Here is a 20,495-nt window from a genome sequence, read left to right on the forward strand (position 1 = left end):
ATTAACTGTTATATACTGTCGTTAAATTTCTGAAATTTACCATAAAATAATGAATGATAAATTACAGAGTTAACAGTAAAAAATTTGTCCGTTAAAATTCAGAAATTTACCGTAAAATAATGTCTGTTAAATTTAAGAAATTTGCCATAAAATAATGAATATTAAATTACAGAAATTTACTGAAAATTAATGTCTGTTAAATCTCTGAAATTTACCATAAAATAATGAATGTTAAGTTACAGAATTTACTGTAAAATAAAGGATGTTAAATTACAGAAATTTTCTTAAATTTAAATTTCCGATAAATTTCTGTAATTTAACGTCTGTTATTTTACGATAAACTTCTGTAATTTAACAGATGTTATTTTATGTCTTTTCTGGCAACTCAGCTGCCAAAAAAAATATATATATGTAAAATAACTTTTTTTTTTGGTAACACTTTATTTTGAGGGTCTATTTGAGTATTAATACTGTCTGCTTAATATCTGTTGATACTGCTCCTTCAACAGACATTTAACTGACTATAGGAAACTTTGCAAGTACAAGTCAACTTACACTAACCCTAACCCCAACCTAACAGTCTGCTTATAATCTAATGAAAATTAGCATGTAAAGTAACTTAATTTAACAAACAGACCATCAAAATAAAGTGTGACCATTTTTTTACAGTGGAAATTAAGTATCAGAAACTAGTTAATAAATATAAATTTTGAAACAAATATGTTGCTATTTGAAAATGCAATAATAATTAACAGTACCCCTCAAATAACAAAAGGATTTTGCTAAGTTAAATCTTAAATGTTAAATCTACTTAAAGATGTTACATTAATTTAATCGATTTGTGTTGGGACAACATAAATGAATTGTGTGGAACACTGCATTTTTAATGCTGTATTTTTTTCTTTAGGTCACAATTTGACAATGGACTTATAATATTATAAAAAATATTTTGATAATTGACCTTTTCATGCATGTTTAACATTAATATGCTTTAGAATACTTAAGTTAGCAAATGTACTAGAGGAAGCAAGTCTAGACAGCTGTCTAAGCATGTTTATCCCCATGACTTAAGTTAATGTTAGAAATTTCAGATTAACTTATCCCTACACTCTCTCACACAGATACACAAGCTTTTTCAAAAGACACACATTTGTATGTACAGTAAAGGGTCCATTCACACCTTAAAGGTACATATTAGTACCTAACCAGATCAATGGTATACTTCTCAAATTACTAGGTAGTAATATGTGTCTTTAAAATACACCCTTAAGGTACAAATGTGTATCTTTTGCCACAGTAACAGCTTATGGACCTTTTTTTGTCTCAGAGTGTAGTGAAAGTTACAAAAGAAACCAATCAAATTAATTGAAGAAATAAAGTAATCTTTTTCATGCCATGTCATGTACCAAGCCTATTTAAAATGTTGTATTCTTCAATTTTGGGCATTTACTTTTAACACAGAAATATAAATTCTGGTGCTCTTTTGACCATTATTCATTCATTCATTCATTCATTTTCTTGTCAGCTTAGTCCCTTTATTAATCCGGGGTCGCCACAGCGGAATGAACCGCCAACTTATCCAGCACATTTTTATGCAGCGGATGCCTTTCCCATCTCTGGGAAACATCCACACCCACATTCACATTCACTGAATCGTTCACTCTACATCATCCTAAAACACTCATTCAGTCACCTGTAAGATACTTGTGTTCTGTCAGATTTTCCAGTGTTGTTGATTAAAAATATTTTAAAGGAGGAGCAAAAGCAGACTATTGCAGTGTCACGGTGGATAGCACGATCACCTAACAGCATAAAGGTTGCTGGTTCGAGCCCCGGCTGGGTCAGTTGGCATTTCTGTTTAGAGTTTGCATGTTCTCCCCGTGTTGGCCTGGGTTTCCTCCGGGTGCTCCAAAGTCCAAAGACATGCGGTACAATTGTCCTTAGTGTATGTGTGTGAATGAGTGTGTATGGATGTTTCCCAGTGATGGGTTGCAGCTGGAAGGGCATTTACTGTGTAAAACATATGTTGGAAAAGTTGGCGGTTCATTCCGCTGTGGCGACCCCAGATTAATAAAGAGACTAAGCTGAAAAGAAAATGAATGAATGAATGAATGAATGAAATTGAGGTCCTGCTGGCGGAGGTAGAGGCTTGCATGGAGACACATTTTGGGAGTTAAAAGTTTGTCATCTTACATATAAAGATGTATATATATATATATATATATATATATATATATATATATATATATATATATATATATATATATATATATATATATAAATATATATATATATAAATAAATATATAAGATGTTTCCTCATTTTGTGAATCACAAATGTTTTCCATCTGATTTACGGTTGTGATTTCCATCATGGGACCTTGATCTCTGGTCTGTCGACTTTTGATGTTGAAAATTCTACTCTACACTTTAACAAAGTGAGTATTATTGACATTTTTGTCGTTTGAAATAGTATGATGTATAAGAAATAACATGGAGAGAAATCAGTCTGTAACCTACCAGAAAATGTACAGGTAGTTTATTACGACAAGGTTTCTGTATTGTAATATAGAGCACCAACCCAGACAATATATCACTGTGAACTATAAAAAATGTTAAAAGAAGTCACTTTTTAAAACTTTTGAGAGTTAAACAATGTCAGAGGAAAGATCAAAATCTAATAAGGTTGTTTAAAACCATAAATTAAAAATGAAAACATGAATCACAAAATATGGAAAACTGTTAATGTATGGGTATTTTTTAAAGCGTACTTTTAAAATCACTTGCTATGACTACTAATGATAAGTTTAGTCTCACAACTGTCTTTCAAAAGGTTAAAAACATTGTAAAAAAAAAAGATCAATCATATCATAATATTCTAAAAAAACTTCACGTGAATTAGAGATCTGCCGCTGGACCCAATCAGATTTCTTGTAGCACGGGAATAAATTTCTGAATAAAGCGCGGAAGCGGTCGGTAACTCTGGTATAAATTGAAAGGAAGCGGCGGGTCTAACAATATCACTACTGACTCCCAAGTGAGCACGCGTATGTATGTGTGTGAATGACAGAGTGTGATGCTGTGTTTAGCTTGTTTGTTGCTGTCTGTGTGTGTATGTGAATAAGAGAGAGAGCTTCGTGCTATCAAATATACGTGGGAGCGGTCGGGTTTGGACTAAAACCTGTTGGGAGCAGGATTAAAAATGTAGTCCCGCGCAGATCTCCAACACGATTGCGCATTTCTTTAATTTTACAGTTTGTTAATGCTTCTTAAATGCGGCTTTAATATACTGACACAAAAATTTAAGGCTGATGTCTCATTTTCATAGAAGCATCATATGATTATTAATTTTTTTTATTTTTGCCTGATTTTCAAACTTTAAAGTCAAAGTTTGCATTGTTACAATGTTAAAACTTGTTTTTTAAAGGTCTATTGAGAATATATATGTACATTTGTAAATAAAAAAAGGTAAAATTACAAATAAATTCCCTGCTGGCACCTTGATGTCAAAACAACATCAAAAATACAGAAAAAAAGCAAATTTGATGTGAAACCCTGAAGTTCATCTGACATCCACACATCGATGTTCTTTTGACCACCAAATTATTAACACAAAACGAATGATAGTATAAGAAAAGTTTTGTTCATCTAAAAGCTTCAATCACAAATTTACAATGAATTTTGTATTTGAGTTTGTTTGCAAACTGTAATCGAATTTTGAGGTGTCTTTTTGACGCCAATGTTAGATGTCAGTTTGATGTCATTTTGAAGTTAAGGTTGTCAATTGACATCAAATCTATTTGCATTTTTGATGTTGCTTTGAAATCAATGTTCTTGCTGAGGTTATCATGATATACTTTTTTGTGTGTGTGTGTGTGTGTGTTTTAGTGAAAGCGTGGTGCCATTTATCTTCAGCAGATAAGCAGTATCTACCTTCATCATGCTGCGCCTCCTCCTGCACCTCCTCCTCCTCCTCCACTTGCTCTTCTAAGCCACACCATGCAGATTATGTAAGTAAAGGAACACAAAGACACCACAAAGATGGAGACTAAGACACTTGTTCACAGGTGAGACTGGAGGACAATGATGGATTAGTGATGATTTGCAGAACTTTCTGCTCTACTTATTCCATCAGTGTCATTTCTGGGTGTGTTTTGTTGAAACCGATATGACTCCGAAGAGAAGATCAGATTCCACAGTCATAAATCGGCATGACAGTTCAACATGTCTTGTAACCGCACTTGCATGTCCGAACATTGTCAGGATGTTTGTGATTTTATATATGATCTGCAGAGGTTCTCATGTGCAGCACATCCCAAATCTGACAGGTTTTGAAGAATATATTAGTATCTCCAAGTTCAATGTATGACAACATGGTCAGAAATGAGCTTTCTATTTGCCCTCTACACTTCATTCATTATTTTATAAAATTATTATGTTTTTAATTACTGTTTTTAAATAGCCAATTGTTATAATTACCAGTTTGTGTGTGTGTGTGTGCTGTCTTTTATGTAAAACACTTTTGACTAATTAGTTCAAACAGAACAAAATGTGTATAAGCCTAAATTATAGGTTCTCTACATTTAAAAAAGAGACAGGGTTGGACTTTAATAGGATGAAAATAAATAACTCTTGTCAATTACTGCTTTTAATACTGTAGTAATGACATAAAATGGTATTTATTATATAAGAAAACTGTTTATGTGTTGGAGAAGAGGTCATAATCTGGCAACACAGACAAAAGCATGTCCAAAAATGTTCCAGACATCAAAACGGCTGCACTTTCAGCTGTGACTCATTTAAATAGAGCATCTGATTGGCTGCTCATTAGCTCAACATCAGTGTGATTCTTAATAATAGGCCCAGACAGAATCGGTGGATTTTATTTGCGATTTCTGTGCAAAATTCTGTAAAAAAAAAAAAAAGGAGTCGTTTTTTATGGACAGTAGAATTATTTTTAGAATATAGAATATTATACAATAAATAAATACTTAACATTTTTTTAAAGGGTCACGAAACACCAAAGCACATGTTTTGAGCTGTTGACAGTCATATATGTGTCTCACACTGCTAAAAACACTATTAGGACACATATATTTCACTAAAAAGTGAAAATTGTTTTTTTTTTTTTGCGTTATTTCGAGCTAATTTGTTCATCCAGTTTGAAACTAATTTCTGAAGCTGCGTCGCATCGATTAGATACTTGTATGTATTCCAGCATTTAGACTGGCTGTCTGTACCTGCGAGTACTTTGTGACGTCTCTGAGTGTGCAGAATTAATTCATGTGAAAGACTTGGTTCAAACCAATCAGTGGGCTCTATTGTGTATGCGGTGCAACTTCATTAATATGCATGATAGCTTCAAGGACTGAAACAGTGTTCGGACGGCAGAGAGACGCCACGTTGTGTTGCCAAAACAAGTGGAGTGGAAGAACAAGAACTGTTTGGAGACACTGGTCGTCAGTGTTGTGTTTTTAAATGTGCTGCAACGAAGGTTTTGTTTTCATTTTCCCGCTTCGAGAGCACAGCTGGACTCACATGTGGATTACAGTGCACGCAACACGCGGCAGAAATATGTTTGTACGGAACATTTTTTACCCAAGAGTTTTTCATATCTGGAAATGGTGAAATCCAGATTTGCCACTCATCTCCTTTTAACAAAGACGCGGCTCCAATTGCTGTTGATTGTCCTGTCTCTACAGATTTGGTAAGCGATCAGTGGTCTTTGTTTGTTTATTCAAATGGCAAAGTTAGTTTGCATCGTCAGTAGTTCTTTACAAAAAGTATAGTACATAAATCTTCTAGGCGTTTGCATATACTTCCATAATATTACTGAAATTAATATAAAAACTGACTAGACATATATTTTTCTTCTGATTTCTACAGGCGCACATTCCATCTGGGCCTAAATGATATGCTAATCATGTTTAAAAATTAGCATTAAACCACATATGTAGTTTAGTTTAACATTTTGCCCCTTTATCTGACTTTTGTTGAGCTTTGTAGTAAACTTTGGTATTATTTTTACCACAAAACCTTCACTAACTAAAACCCTGATCCAAATAATTTAAGAATATGTGTGATTTTATTTTAAAATTCAGTAGCTTCTATGTTTACAAGGTGTTATTCTCTTAGCTAATATTTCTCTTATTGAAAACATGGTACATTTTAGCCTACAAACACCATCATCACTATATAGCCAATTTGCTGCTCCACTTCTCAATCTAACACATTAAAAGTCCCGCAAATTAGCCGCAAGGTCAATATTTATGACCTACTTTAAACAAAACCAGCATTATCTTGTTTATAGTGCATGTATGAAAGTAATATTATGGAACATAAGACTTACCCTCCTGCTCCCTAGAGAAGAAGACAGAATAGAGCTGTTATTTCCATTGTTCTCATAGCTCAAGTACTTTCCTGACAGCTGTGTGAACTCTCAGATTAAACAGATTTATCAGATGAGTGACATATGGTATTAAAATAACCTATAGCTCTTATGACTGCGACATACACATAATGCAATATATTCATACATGTCTCTGGTTAGGATGTAGATGTAATATCTCTGGGTAAAAAAAGCTGATAATAATATATTGTTACAGACAAATTCATAAAGGCCATATTATCACTAATGAAGGGGTGATAACTAAATGAGAAAAACACTTACTCGTACTCTTCCACTTCTTCGTTGTCTGACATGTTTGCTCTGTCCAAAAAAAAAAAAAACAAAAAAAAAACAAACAACATAAATTTAAGGATTGTTATATATTATATTATGGCGACGCAGTGGCGCAGTAGGTAGTGCTGTCACCTCACAGCAAGAAGGTCGCTGGTTCAAGCCTCGACTGGGTCAGCTGGCATTTCTGTGTGGAGTTTGCATGTTCTTCCTGCGTTCGCGTGGGTATCCTCTGGGTGCTCCGATTTCCCCCAAAGACATGTGGTACAGATGAATTGGGTAGGCTAAATTGTCCGTAGTGCATGCGTGTAATTGAGAGTGTGTGTGGATGTTTCCCTGAGATGGGTTGTCTGCTGGAAGGGCATTCGGTGCATAAAACCATGCTGGTTAAGTTGGCGGTTCCTTCCGCTGTGGCTACCCCGAATTAATTAGGGAAGCCGAAAAGAAAATGAATGAATGAATTTTATATTATATAATATAAATAAATAAATAAGCAATAACTAACTAAATAAATAAATAAATAAATAAAATAAATAAATGAGAAACTAACTAAGTAAATAAATAAATAAATAATTAATAAACATTTTGCTTGGCAGTGTGTACTATAAATGGATATTATTACATAAATCCATTACCAAAAATGTGAACCACAAATAAATAAGTAAAATCATTTTCTAAATAATCAGTATAGTTTTTAAATGACCAAAATCTCTACAATAATTGTTTTCTTTCTTTCTTTCTTTCTTTCTTTCTTTCTTTCTAAATAAATAAATAAATAAATAAATAAATAAATAAATAAATAAGCAACTAACTAAACAAACAAACAAACAAACAAATAAATAAGCAACTAACTAACTAAACAAACAAACAAACAAACAAACAAATAAGCAAATAACTAAACAAACAAACAAATAAATAAATAAATAAATAAACAAACAAACAAAAATTTTGCCTGGCAGTTTGTACTCATTTATTCATTCATTTTCTTTTTGGCTTAGTACCTTTATTAATCTGGGGTCACCACATTAGAATAAACCCCCAACTTATCCAGTAAGTTTTTACGCAGCGGATGCCCTTCCAGCTGCAACCCATCTCTGGGAAACATCCACACAAACTCATTCACACTCATACAATACGGACAATTTAGCCTACCCAATTCACCTGTACTGCATGTCTTTGGACTAGGGAGGGACACCGGAGCACCCGGAGGAAACCCACATGAACAGGGGGAGAAAATGCAAACTCTACACAAAAAACACCAACTAACCCAGCCGAGGCTCAAACCAGTGACTTTCTTGCTGCACGGCGAAAGCACTACCTACTGCGCCACTGCGTCGCCCGGGCAGTGTGTACTATTAATGGATATTATTTACATAAATCAATTACCAAAAAATGTGAACCACAAATGAATAAATAAAAACATTTTCTAAATGATCAGTATAGTTGTTAAATGACCAAAATCTAAACAATAATTGTTTCTGTATATGGATCTAATAATGCCATACTTATTCTAATCGGCACATATTAAAATCTAAAACTTAAGTGATCATACAGAATTTTTTAATTGACTTTAAATGATTAAATAATATTCAGTACATTGAAAACTACTGCTAGACTAGAAATATGTATAATAATAATCCATATTTTATGGCTGCTCTGTGATCTTAAAAAGATTTTTCAAATATGTCATCAAACAATTCTAGCTCTAAATAAAACTAACAATACATTTGACAAATAAAACCATCATTACACTGAATTAGTATAATGTAAAGTGTAAAAAAATATGTAACTAAAGACATTAGGGACTGTCTTTAAAACATCCTCATAGAAATACCATCTTTGACCCACATAACACAACAATAATATCCTTCACAGCACATAATGCTCTTACCTGATCTGACACGCAGCAGAGATGCAGAGGAAAACCAGCTCAGCCTCTCCTCTGGATTCTTATATGTGAGGAGCTGTGGGTCACTCTTCTCACTCACTGGGTTTATTTTTACCCTCACTGATAAGTGGAGAACAGTCCTGCTCCCTAAAAGGCTGCAGCGATTGTTATAGTGAGGAGTATGGAGATAAACACAGATATCAACACAGGTCTATTCTGCTGTCGTCTGATAACACGTGCACTGGTTAATCTCTCAGCGCTTTCTTCATGTTTGCTCACGCCACCAGACTGGCACTGAAGGCTGAGGATGTTGTAAGGGCTTCTATGCCCCTATTTACATGATTTAAATTAAGTCTTTGGTGTCTCCAAAATCTGTGGTTGATGTTTCAGCTCAAAAATCCATTTGGGGTTAGAGGGAATTTTAGCTGTATTGTGCCTGTGCCTTTAAATGCAAATGAGTTCTCCCCACCCACTGTACTGGCATGTCAGGTGTCCTGACATACAGCTGAAGTTTGAATTATTAGCTCCCCTGAATTATTAGACTGCTTGTTTATTTTTTACCCAATTTCTGTTTAACGGAGAGAAGATTTTTTCAAGACATTTCTGAACATAATAGTTTTAATAAGTCATTTCTACTAACTCATTTACTTTATCTTTGCCATGATGACAGTACATAATATTTAACTAGATATTTTTCAAGACACTTCTATACAGCTTAAAGTGACATTTAAAGGATTAACTAGGGTAATTAGGTTAGGATAATTCAGCAAGTTATTGTATAACAATGGTTTGTTCTGTGAACTATCGAGTATAACTTAAAGGGGCTAAAAAATTTTGTCCCTAAAATTGTGTTTAAAAAATTAATAACTATTAATTCTAGCCGAAATAAAACAAATAAGTCTTTCTCCAGAATAAAAAAATATTATCAGACATACTGTGAAAATTTCCTTGCTCTGTAAATCATCATTTGGAAAATATTTAAAAAAGAAGAAAAAAAAATCGAAGAGGGCTAAAAATTCTGACTTCAACTACATACACAGCAAATTCATCAGAGTTAAATTCTTGGTGTTAAAGCATTTCAGAGTAAAGTATTGACATTATAGAGTTAGATTTTGATAAATGAATAAGAGTTAGAATTGATTTGATTCAGTGTGAAATCAAGGAATTATCTATCCAACACTTGGTGTTATTTCCAACATCCAGGAATTCAAGCAGCCCCAGTAACTGAAGAACTTTATCGACACCATTTTATCTGAGTTTTAGAACAGCAACAGGTGAGTCAAATTACATCAATGTTGGCATTTTACTGACTTTCTCTAAGGAAATCCAGTTGTAAATATATTAAGTTAATTACTTTAAATGAACCGCCAAGGTTTAAAATTGTCACTCCATTCTATTGTTTGTGTATCTAACTTAACTGCATTGCTATTGACTTCATTTTCAAGAATGTTTACATGCTCACACATACATAGAGCATAAAAACATCAAATGTACATGTTCAACACATTTCTGTCACGGCAAATGCCATTTGTGTGTTGTTACCCACCTGTAAAATAAAATCGAAACTTCTCCTTTAATTCGAAGTGCTCTAAAGAGCGAGGGAATCTCCGGAACCGCCTCCTCTGCCTGGATACTAATGGCACCACAGGACGGTTTCTTTGAGTTTTGGAGAGTTTCTGAAACATATCTGGTGAATAAATCAACATATACTTACTTGTAAAAGGCTTCCTGACTATATGATTGTTTTATTATTTGTGTATGTTAATTTAGTTATTCCAAACGCCGCGGCACTTTTAAACTGGGCCATTCATGGCCGTCCATGTAACGTTAGTCAAAGACTTGTGTGAAAACTAGGGCCAGACAGAATCTGTGGACATTTTTTGTTATTTCTGCGGAGAATTTTGGTAAAAATCTGCAGATTTCTGCAGAACTATTTTGGGAGTATCATAACTAAAACCTTATTATGTGAAATAAAAAGTATTTTATATATATATTTTTTTACTTTTATTTACTGTTTGAAATGCAAATCCAATTAGATTCACTTTATTTGGTAAACAAAGCAAGTCTCTCACATAATAAATCTACTAAAAGAAAATATTACTGTACAAACTGCATTGTAAATAAATCAAATGAATATTTTCATATTAGTCAATAATATTACAGTAATTAATAAAAAAAAACTGAATAAATATAGATTTACACGCATTTACTCAAGTAAATAAACAGAATTGATGATGGGCAAAAAATCTGCGGAATTCTGCAGAAAATCTGCAGAATTCTGCGCGCGCAGATTCCGTGTGGGCCTTGTGATAACATACGCTTGAATTATATTTAGTGTTAACAACTATAAAAGTTGGATCATTAACGTTAATGTATTTAAATGACCACATTTGCACTCTCTTAGACATATAACATTAGTTAGGCTAGTTCTGTAGTCAGGAACATCTTAGTCAACTTTTTTTTCTCCCGCATGATATTGTGCTTAAAACTATAGGCTTAACTTTGCATATACACAACATTTTCGTTTCGTTAAAGGCATTTAGTGCGTTGTAAACAGCCACCTTTCTGTAAAATTAATCAACTGATTCATATTTTAGCAGCCTAGTTCTACCTACAGCTGTAATGCTTTGAGTGGTTATGAGTTACATTACTGTCTTTTCTTTATTAAAAACATGGTGCTCCAGTTTCCCCCACAAGTCCAAAGACATGTGATACAGGTGAATTGGGTAAGTTAAATAGTCCATAGTGTGTGTGTGTTTGTGTGTGAATGAGTGTGAATAGACGTTTCCCAGTGATTGGTTGCGGCTGGAAGGGCATCCACTTCGGGAAAATGTGCTGGATAAGTTGGCGGTTCATTCCGCTGTGGCGACCCCTGATGAATAAAGGGACTAATCTGTAAAATTAATGAATGAATATATATTCCTTAGGCACATTATTGTTAAAGATTGATGCAACAGAACCACTGATATAAAATTTTTATTCATAGACAAGCAAATCCCTCTGGGAAGAAGCAGTAATTACACGACAGATCTTTCAGTTTTTTCCAAAAGAAGAAAAAACGCTGACTTTGGCTGAAGTGGAATGGATTGAAGTCAGTTAGTAAAAGGCTTAATAGGACACATTTAGCTTGTCAGTCATTGAATTACATTTCCTAACTGTGACTCAAGTCTTCGGCAAGTTGAAACAACAGCTGCAGTAAAAGCACAGGTCAGTTTTAGATGTCAGTTTACAGTTTCATTAAACATCAATTTCCAGTACGTTTATTAAAACAGACATTATTGATATTACAGTTGTGCTCTTGACAGGTATGAGTTTATGCCTTCTCCTGATAACTCACTTACGCACATCTCGTATTTCACATCGCAGAGGAGTGGTAAAAACACAAAGGATCAGTATCAGTGTGTTCCTGCTGTCAGATGAACTCTCTGATCTGCAGTTTCTGTTTCACCTACAGTATAAAGACGCTGTAATGCAGTCCACTTTTTTTCAAAGAAACAACCAGCAGTGCAAGCCTTCAATTAACCCCAATAATCTTAATCGGTACTTTTAAATTAACCATAATGTAGAGAAGCAGAAGGAGAAGGAGTTTAGAGACAGTCCTCAACACTGACTGTCTGAGAGAGTCGATTCCTTCAAAATCTTCAGAGATCAATTATCAGACGTATCTCAGGAAAGCTGGAAAACAGACAAAAAACACAGGATATGGGGATTTCGTTCAAAAGAGCATGCATTAATGACAATTATAATCTGGTACAATGCCATGCTACCAAATCTGTACTAATAACCATCATAATGAATTCAAAATCTGATTTCATGTTCATAGAATTGCTTCCGTAAAAGATTCATGACTAGCAGTTTTCAAGTAAAACCTTATCGTTTCTAATTAGTAACTTGTAAATGTAAATTAAAAGGTTTTTTAATGCTTTTACCATGGTATCATTGCATTATTTAGACCTTGTAAACATTAAGCAATTGCTTGGAAATGAAAACTATACTACACATCCAAGTATTGATTAATATTATTTGCAAGATTATAAATGTATATAATCTGTGTTTGCTCAATATAACGCCATTAAAACTGAATTGCAAATAAATCATATGAACATTTTAATATTAGCCAATCATATTACTGAAATTAATTAAAAAACTCAACTAATATAAATTTACACACGAGTAAATAAATAGACTCAATGATGGGCTAAAAATCTGGGCCTGGATATGAAAAGGCTAAACATATTTAACACATTTTTTGACAATGTTTTACCTCACAGACATTTTTATGAAAGGTTATTAGGCATTTAAAGGTATTCCAACCATAACCATCTGGCCATCCTCAACATTATCCACATAAGGAATGTGTAAAACAAAATTTAAATGGTTACATCTCTTTAAGCAGTAGGTGTCAAAGTCAATTCCTGGAGGGCCACGGCTCTGCACAGTTTTGCTCCAACTCTAATCAAACACAGCTGATTCAAATATTCGAGGTGTTCAAACGAATCTTGAACACCTTGATTAGGGTTGGAGCAAAACTGTGCAGAGCTGCAGCCGTCCAGGATTTGATTTTGACATCTATGTCTTAAAGGAACATTCCACTTTTTGGAAAATAGGCTCATTTTACAACTACCCTAAAGCAAAGAGCTTAGAATCACCTAGAGGTGACACTCAGTAGAACGTTCCATTGCAGCAGCAGCGCCCAGCAACAGCCCCGGATTCCACCATTTTGGAGTGAAAGCGATCGGCCGTCCATTGGATCTTATTGCTGTCGTGATGGCAAGCAGCTGCTTTGTTTTTTATTTATTTATTTAAAAAGCGCATCAAAGCTGAGATACAACCAGAAAGACGGCAATAGAACACTTATTATCACAATCATCAGCACTTTTAATAGTTTATTTTACAGACTTATAATATGCTGTTGTTCTATTGGAGTTTTGATTCCAAAATGGCAACCGCACCATCTAGTGGCTGTTTCCCAAATTGCACTAGAGTGTCGCCTCTTGGTGATTCTATGATCTTTGCCTAGAGTTATAACTATAACTCTATAACTCTATAATATATATATATATATATATATATATATATATATATATATATATATATATATATATATATATATATATATATATATATATATTTATTTATTTATTTATTTTTTTATTTGTTTATTTATTTTTTCATTTACTTAGAAAACCAATGCTAACTTTTTGATTTAGTGGCTAATTCGTAGGAATTGGTATGATATCATTTGTACAATTAAGTAAAATTTGCTCATCCCCTAATGTTGCTTGGGTTCACCTGCTTTTTAAAATTTTACATTTTCGTTCGACTGAACTAACAAAACGAAAAATAATTACGTGAGATCAGGCTGACAAAACCTATGCCATTGTTTTATTTTTATTTTTTTTTTTAAATGTGTTTCTTAAATGACAAACAAATGAATTATGATCTGCCTTTTCTTTATTCCACTCATCCTTGTATATTTGTATTTACAGTAGAGACGAACAGTCAGCTCACTTTGTGTTTAGCCGCTTGAGCTTCACTTGTGGTCCTGCTCTTCTGCTCTTTCAAACAGACTTTTCTTACTGGAGATGTCCACATGTCTCAGATCCTGAGTAAGAACAAATCACAGATATATCAGCAAATTAACGCATCATGACATATGAAACAGTTCAGTGTTGCATATATTAAGTTTGTAACTTATCTAAATTCAGTTTAAGGAGTTTTAAGCTTTGACTTCTTTTATATATAGTACATAGAGTGGGGGAAATAAGTATTCAAAATGTCACCATTTTTCTCAAAAAACATATTTCTAAAGGTGCAGTTGACTTAAAATGTTCATCAGATGTTGGTAACAACAAAAGAAATACAGCTATGCAAAGAAAACAAAATTAGTTCATTTATAAACGAAGTTATGTGTAATAAAATGAAAAGACACAATAAAAAGTATTGAACACACGAAGAAAGGGAGATGTAAAAAGGCAGGGAAAGCCCAGACAGCAGCTGAAATCAACCCTCTGCCCTTCGTCATTGTAAATTAATATCCACCCCTTCAGTCCAACATCTACATTACTAGGATGATGAAGATGAAACAAGGGTGGACATTTTAGCAAGACAATGATCCACAACACAGGCAAGAAAACTCTTAAATTATTTCAGAGGAAGAAAATCAGGCTGCAGAATGGCCCAGCCAATCACCTGACTTGAATCCAATAAAAAATAAAATATCAGATTTGATAGACGAGACCCAGAGTACTATCACACACTCTGTTGAAGTCTGTGAAAAACTCACACCTGAGCAATGCATGTGACTTCATTTTTCATACGGGAGGCGTCTTTTAGCTGCCCTCACCAAAAAAAAGCCTTTTAAATAAAGTATTAAATGCATTTCAGTAGTTCAGTACTTTCTCCTGGAGTCATTCCATTATTACACTTAACATTTTTTATTGTTTTGTTATAGTTGTATGTTTGTATTGTTTAAGTTTTTACCAAAATCTAGTTCAATTCCATGTCAACAGCTCCTTTAAAAATATTATTCCCAGAAAATGTTAAAAAAAATCCTGCTTTTTCCTCAAGACTAACTCATTTATTACTATTTCCTTTATTTCAGACTCTTAGTCCATATCCCAAAACAAAACAAATCACAAATTACAAAACGTAATACCATACAATCAGAAATGTATTTACATCATTTAAACAACATTTATTCCAATGCGTCCAGTATCAGGAAATGTACTTAGTATCACTACGTGTGGGATGATTTAAAACCTTTATGACTGCATATCTTAATATATTCAAAGGACACTTAAAATCATTCATATATTTCCTTAATACATATAGTTGAAGTCTGAATTATGTTTATTTTTTTCCCCAATTAATGGATAGAAAGTGCCCTTCCAAAATGATCAAAAGTGCCCCGTGACGCGACACCCTCCGTCCCGCCCTTCAGTAGGCGCGCGACAACACCGCTCTTGAGTATGCGCGCTCAACCCCCCTCTCTGCTTTACAGTACGCGTGCGACAACACAGCCGATCAGAACACGCGCGACAACACCGCTATTCAGTACGCGCGCGGCGACAACACCCGCTTTAGGTTTCGATCACCTCCAGCTCTTTTTCATCCCCACTACTAGAAGCACACTCCATTTCCGCATTACTGGATCTGTAGTGACAACAGACCGCAAAGGATGATGGCCACGCATGGGCTGATGGGAATTGTAGTTTCCGCTACCTCCCGTTCGCTTCATTCGCCTGAGCAAATTTTCTCAGAAGACCTATAGTTTTACCGAGTCATGCGACTACGATAATATCGAAAAAAATTATATTGCGGTATGACGGTATTTACAATACCGTTACATCCCTTATATATATATATATATATATATATATATATATATATATATATATATATATATATATATATATATATATATATATAGCTAAAAAGGGGCTAATAATTTGAACCTTAAAATGTTTAAAAAAATAAAAACTGCTTTATTCTAGCTGAAATAAAACAAATAAGGCTTATTCCTAAAGAAAAAAATATTATCAGACATACTGTGAAAATTTCCTTGCTCTGTTAAACATCATTTGGGAAATATTTAAAAAAAGAAAAAAAAATCAAAGGGGGCTAATAATTCTGACTTCAACTGTACATAAATGTGTTATTTTAATCAGTAAACATATTATTTGTACTTAGCTTTTTCTTAATATTTATATCCTCTTACGCTGTTTTAAATGTGCCACATTCTTCACCTCAACTATGAAACTTGTTTTCTAAATGACAGATTTTTTTTTTTTAAGAGCACTGAAAAAGGTCGTTTAAGGATAAGTGGAGGTGTCATTATAATGACTGAAGTCGTAAATGATGGTTCAGACTTGTAATTTCACAGGCGCAAACTACTCCACATTCACCACAGACATGGTACATGTTTGTGTGATGAGTAATGAGGTCATATCAGTCAACACAACTTAATAAACAGAGAAGATGTAACACTGCCACCAAGCCAAAGACCAAAGAATAGCACTGTTCAGTGAACGAGTGCAGATCATAAAGCTTCCATGATGAGGCTCACAAGCAGTGTTGTAAAGTAACAAATTACAAATGCAAAAATTACTGTAATTGAGTAGTTTTTCTCAGGATATGTACTTTACTAAGTAGTTTAAAAAATGTGCACTTTTACTTTCCCTCGAGTACATTTTTAGTGCAGTATCTTTACTTTTACTCCACTACTTTCCTTCAACCTGCAGTCACTACTTTACTTATTTCTTGTCTATGGTGATTGGCTAAAGTAGAACAATCAGTCCCGTGATTCCTGTCCAATCAAATCGCACACAGAAAGTAAATCACATGATACTGAAAAACATCAACACATGGGTGCTTTATAAATGCAGCAAACCTTTTCTAAGCATTCAACGTGTCCATGAAGATGTCCAAAATCTTTACACACATTACACAGATTTTTAATAGACCGGATGTCACTGATGAGAAAATAGATGTCAAGTATATAGATGTATGTAGGAGCCATCCATTGTTTATTGGAGGTTGGCCACAAGGTGTCAGTAGGAGACTTTATAACTGTGGCTTCACTAGAGTAAGAGAGCGTTGGTAGGAAGCACACAGTTTTTGACCGTAGCTCAACGTATCGTAGCTCAACGTAACTTAACTCAACGTAACAACTTAAGGTAACAGAGAAGTGTGCATATAGATTAAGGAAAAGTGATGAAGTAATTGTGTTGATTGGAAAATAAAGACGTTTTTATTTGCAGCTATTTTGCTTACGGACTTTAACTTTTACGCGTTACAAACTTGCTCACTCTACCAACTAGAGATGCGCGGATGGGCTATTATTTCATCCGCAACCGCATCACAAAACTCATCATCCGTCCGCCATCCATGGTCACATTTTTGACCAAATTTTAAAACCGCACCCGCCCGTCATCTGCTGACAGAGCTCTTTATTTGAATGGCTTATTCCTTTTTATTATTAAATAAATGTTTCTTTATTGATTATTAGAAAAAAGAGAATGACTTTAATGACATGTAGTTAATCCAAACGTGCAAGTCAAATCCAGCATTAATTGACGCTTTGAAGTGACGCTAAACAATACGAGGACGTGTCTTTTCACTTAATTCGATTCCTCGGTCGGTCCTTGAATCGTTTCCTTGCGTCCTTCCCTCGCATCCTATAGGGGTGGAAAGACGAGGAAAGAAAGCAAGGAAAGGAAACGAGGATACACAAATAAGAAATGAGAAGCACCCCTATAAAGCTCTCAGAATATCAGCAGTGAACTCCGTCTCCAATTGGCGCACAGGGACAAAAATAAATAAATAGCCTAAATTAAACGCACTGTACTGTAAAAATTTTTTATTATTATTGTAGCCTGGAAAACGCATTTTGACACATCATTTCAACATTCAGACGAGAGCGCCTGGCCTCTAATGCGCCCTGCTGCACTGAAGGAGCGCTCGCTCGCAGCACTTGCTGCTGGAATGCATATTCTCTTGGCAAGGTGTTGTAGACGTGGGAATGACTGCCTTGTTTCTCCCAAAAGGAAAGTAGATTTTCCTCTGCTGATCCGTCTATACGGAAGTTTGTAGATGAAGACTTCTGTACTTCATCCAGAATTAGTGTATCCGATTCCTCCTCTCATTCTGTGAAGTCAGTCCTAGGCTTTTTCGTTGGTGCGCCAGCTATGTGTACAAAAACAGTACAACCGCCCACCACCCGCCCGAATTTAATTAAAATATTATTTTTCGTCACGTCATCCGCCCGATCCGCGGTTTATCATCGCGGATTCCGCGGCTGTAACCGTCATCCGCGCATCTCTACAACCAACAATAGCGGCAATGGAACAACTACAACTGTAAAAAAAAAAAAAGGATGTCGACTGTGTGATGACTAAAATCACCAAACAGCCTTACACAATCACTAAATGATACAAATAAAAAATGGTAGGAAGAAAGGACTGAACTAATGAAGAAAGGAAGGACCAAATGAATGATTCTAGGATTCAAGGAAGGACTGAACAAACAAAGGAAGGAAAGGAAGGAAGAAACGAACGAATAAATGAACAAAGGACCTAATGAAGGAAGGAACAAAAACGAGGAACGAAAGAACGAATGAATGAGTGAACAAATGAAGGGAAAAACGAAGGAGGACCAAATGAATAAAGAAACGAACAAATGAATGACGGACAGAACAAAGGACCTAATGAAAAAAAGGAACAAAAACATAAACGAACGAACAAAGGACCAAATGAATGAAGAATTCAAGGAAGAACTGAACAAATTAAGAAAGGAAGGAAGGAACGAACGAATTAACAAATGACCTAATGAAGGAAGGAGCAAAAATATAAATGAGTGAACGATTGAAGGTAGGACCAAATGTATGAAAGAATGAACGGACAACCAAATAAATGAAGTAAGGGCAGGACAAACGGAAGAAAAGTTGGAAGGAACAAACGAACATAGCAAGGAAGATCACTAAATGCACTATAGAACGTTACGTTTACATATAACTGCATGTAAATGCATCAGCTTTTTACAGTGTTATACTCACTACTCTTGAGTAGTTTTAAAAGGTCTACTTTTTACTTACACTTTGAGTAATAATTACAACAGATACTTTACTTGCACTTAATTTTTGGGCAGGTAATGGTACTTTTACTTGAATATGATTTGTTAGTACTCTTTTCACCACTGAACACAACATTTTATTTGATCATACTGTATATACAAGAAGAAAAATCAGACCACTTGACATAGACAGTCTAAATGTAATGTAGTAATGTAAATGTAAGGACGGACATAAATTGGAATTTAAAATAAAAACATACTGTCATTTAGATTTAAATAAATCATAATGAAAACAAGCAAACAAACAAACAACAAATGTGTTCCACCAAATACTGATTTAGATTTCTTCTGAAGATAGAACTCTAGTATTAAGTTATAAAAAGATGAACATAAACATTTACTAAAACATTTTGTAATTATACATTGCTTTATAAATTATTTAAATTAAATTGTTAGTATAAATTTGGAGAAAGGCCAATAGGTATTCATACTCAAGAAAATTAAATAGAGGGCTGTTTAGATTTAGTGTAAATTTTCAAGAAAAGTCAGCTATTTGAGAGTACAAATATGAATTGTAAATCCAGAGAAACTGAGAATGTAGTCATATTTTTTTTCCATGAGCCAAGCAACTCTTAATGTAATAGTACCTGCCAGTTGAAGAAATATATATATATATATATATATATATATATATATATATATATATATATATATATATATATATTATTCTTCAATTGTATCTGTAAGCAGTTTAACCCAAGCCTGCACAATGCAGAACATACCGTAGGAGATGATGAGATGTTGAATGTTTTCTTCTGAACCCAGCGATTAATCCGATCAGAGATTCCTGAAGATAAATTACGAAAATCCTGAAAAGGACAGTAAGTATTTTAATAATTAAAACAAATGATTACACAAATAATAAGATTAAGAGTAAATAATATCACTGCAAATGGAGTTTACCTGTTTGGAAAACAGATGTGATTTCTCTGCTCCGTCCAGCTCTTTCTCGAACAGCTCCCTCTTCCGCGAAACCTCATCCGCCAAACACACTGTCTTATGAACCACTGGGGATTTGGATATCTCCCACTTCTGAAAGATGAAAAACACAAACCATATTTCTATCTTACAACCCCCACACTGTCCACAAAAAGCTGCAATTAAATGTCAAAGTATAATTCACCCTAAATTTAAATTGACACATTATTTACTCTCCCAAACATTCCAAACATTTATGAATTTCTTTATTCTGTTGAACGCAAAAGAAGATATTTAAAAAAAAAAATGTTAGAAACTGGCGTTAACCCTTGACTTCTATAGTAGGTAAAATGTATACCATGACAGTTAATGGTTACAA

The 20,495-nt window shown here is 34.1% G+C and overlaps 2 protein-coding genes across 4 annotated transcripts in view; both read right to left on the minus strand.

Moving 5' to 3' along the window:
• The window catches only part of tnnt2a (troponin T type 2a (cardiac)), a 31,042-nt gene extending 22,429 nt beyond the window's left edge, over positions 1-8,613 (minus strand). For 2 of the 3 annotated variants that reach the window (XM_087306157.1, XM_087306156.1), the window contains exons 1-3: positions 8,570-8,605; positions 6,666-6,708; positions 3,933-3,986 (exon numbers count right to left, since the gene is read on the minus strand). Coding sequence is in view for 1 of the 3 variants with exons in the window: in NM_152893.1 (NP_690853.1) it covers positions 3,933-3,986; positions 6,349-6,359; positions 6,670-6,701 (97 nt within the window). In the remaining 2 variants the exon portion in view is untranslated. 3 annotated transcript variants of the gene reach the window in all.
• A 2,913-nt stretch (positions 8,614-11,526) lies between these two features.
• Positions 11,527-20,495, minus strand: part of lad1 (ladinin) — a 31,267-nt gene continuing 22,298 nt past the window's right edge. The window contains 4 exon segments of the mRNA NM_001386486.1: positions 11,527-12,241; positions 14,078-14,171; positions 19,921-20,007; positions 20,102-20,230. Coding sequence (NP_001373415.1) covers positions 14,100-14,171; positions 19,921-20,007; positions 20,102-20,230 — 288 coding nt within the window. The 3' untranslated portion in view covers positions 11,527-12,241; positions 14,078-14,099.

Source organism: Danio rerio, chromosome 23 (genome assembly GCF_052040795.2).
Source record: "Danio rerio strain M-AB ecotype USA chromosome 23, GRCz13ab, whole genome shotgun sequence".
Taxonomy (NCBI): Eukaryota; Metazoa; Chordata; class Actinopteri; order Cypriniformes; family Danionidae; genus Danio; species Danio rerio.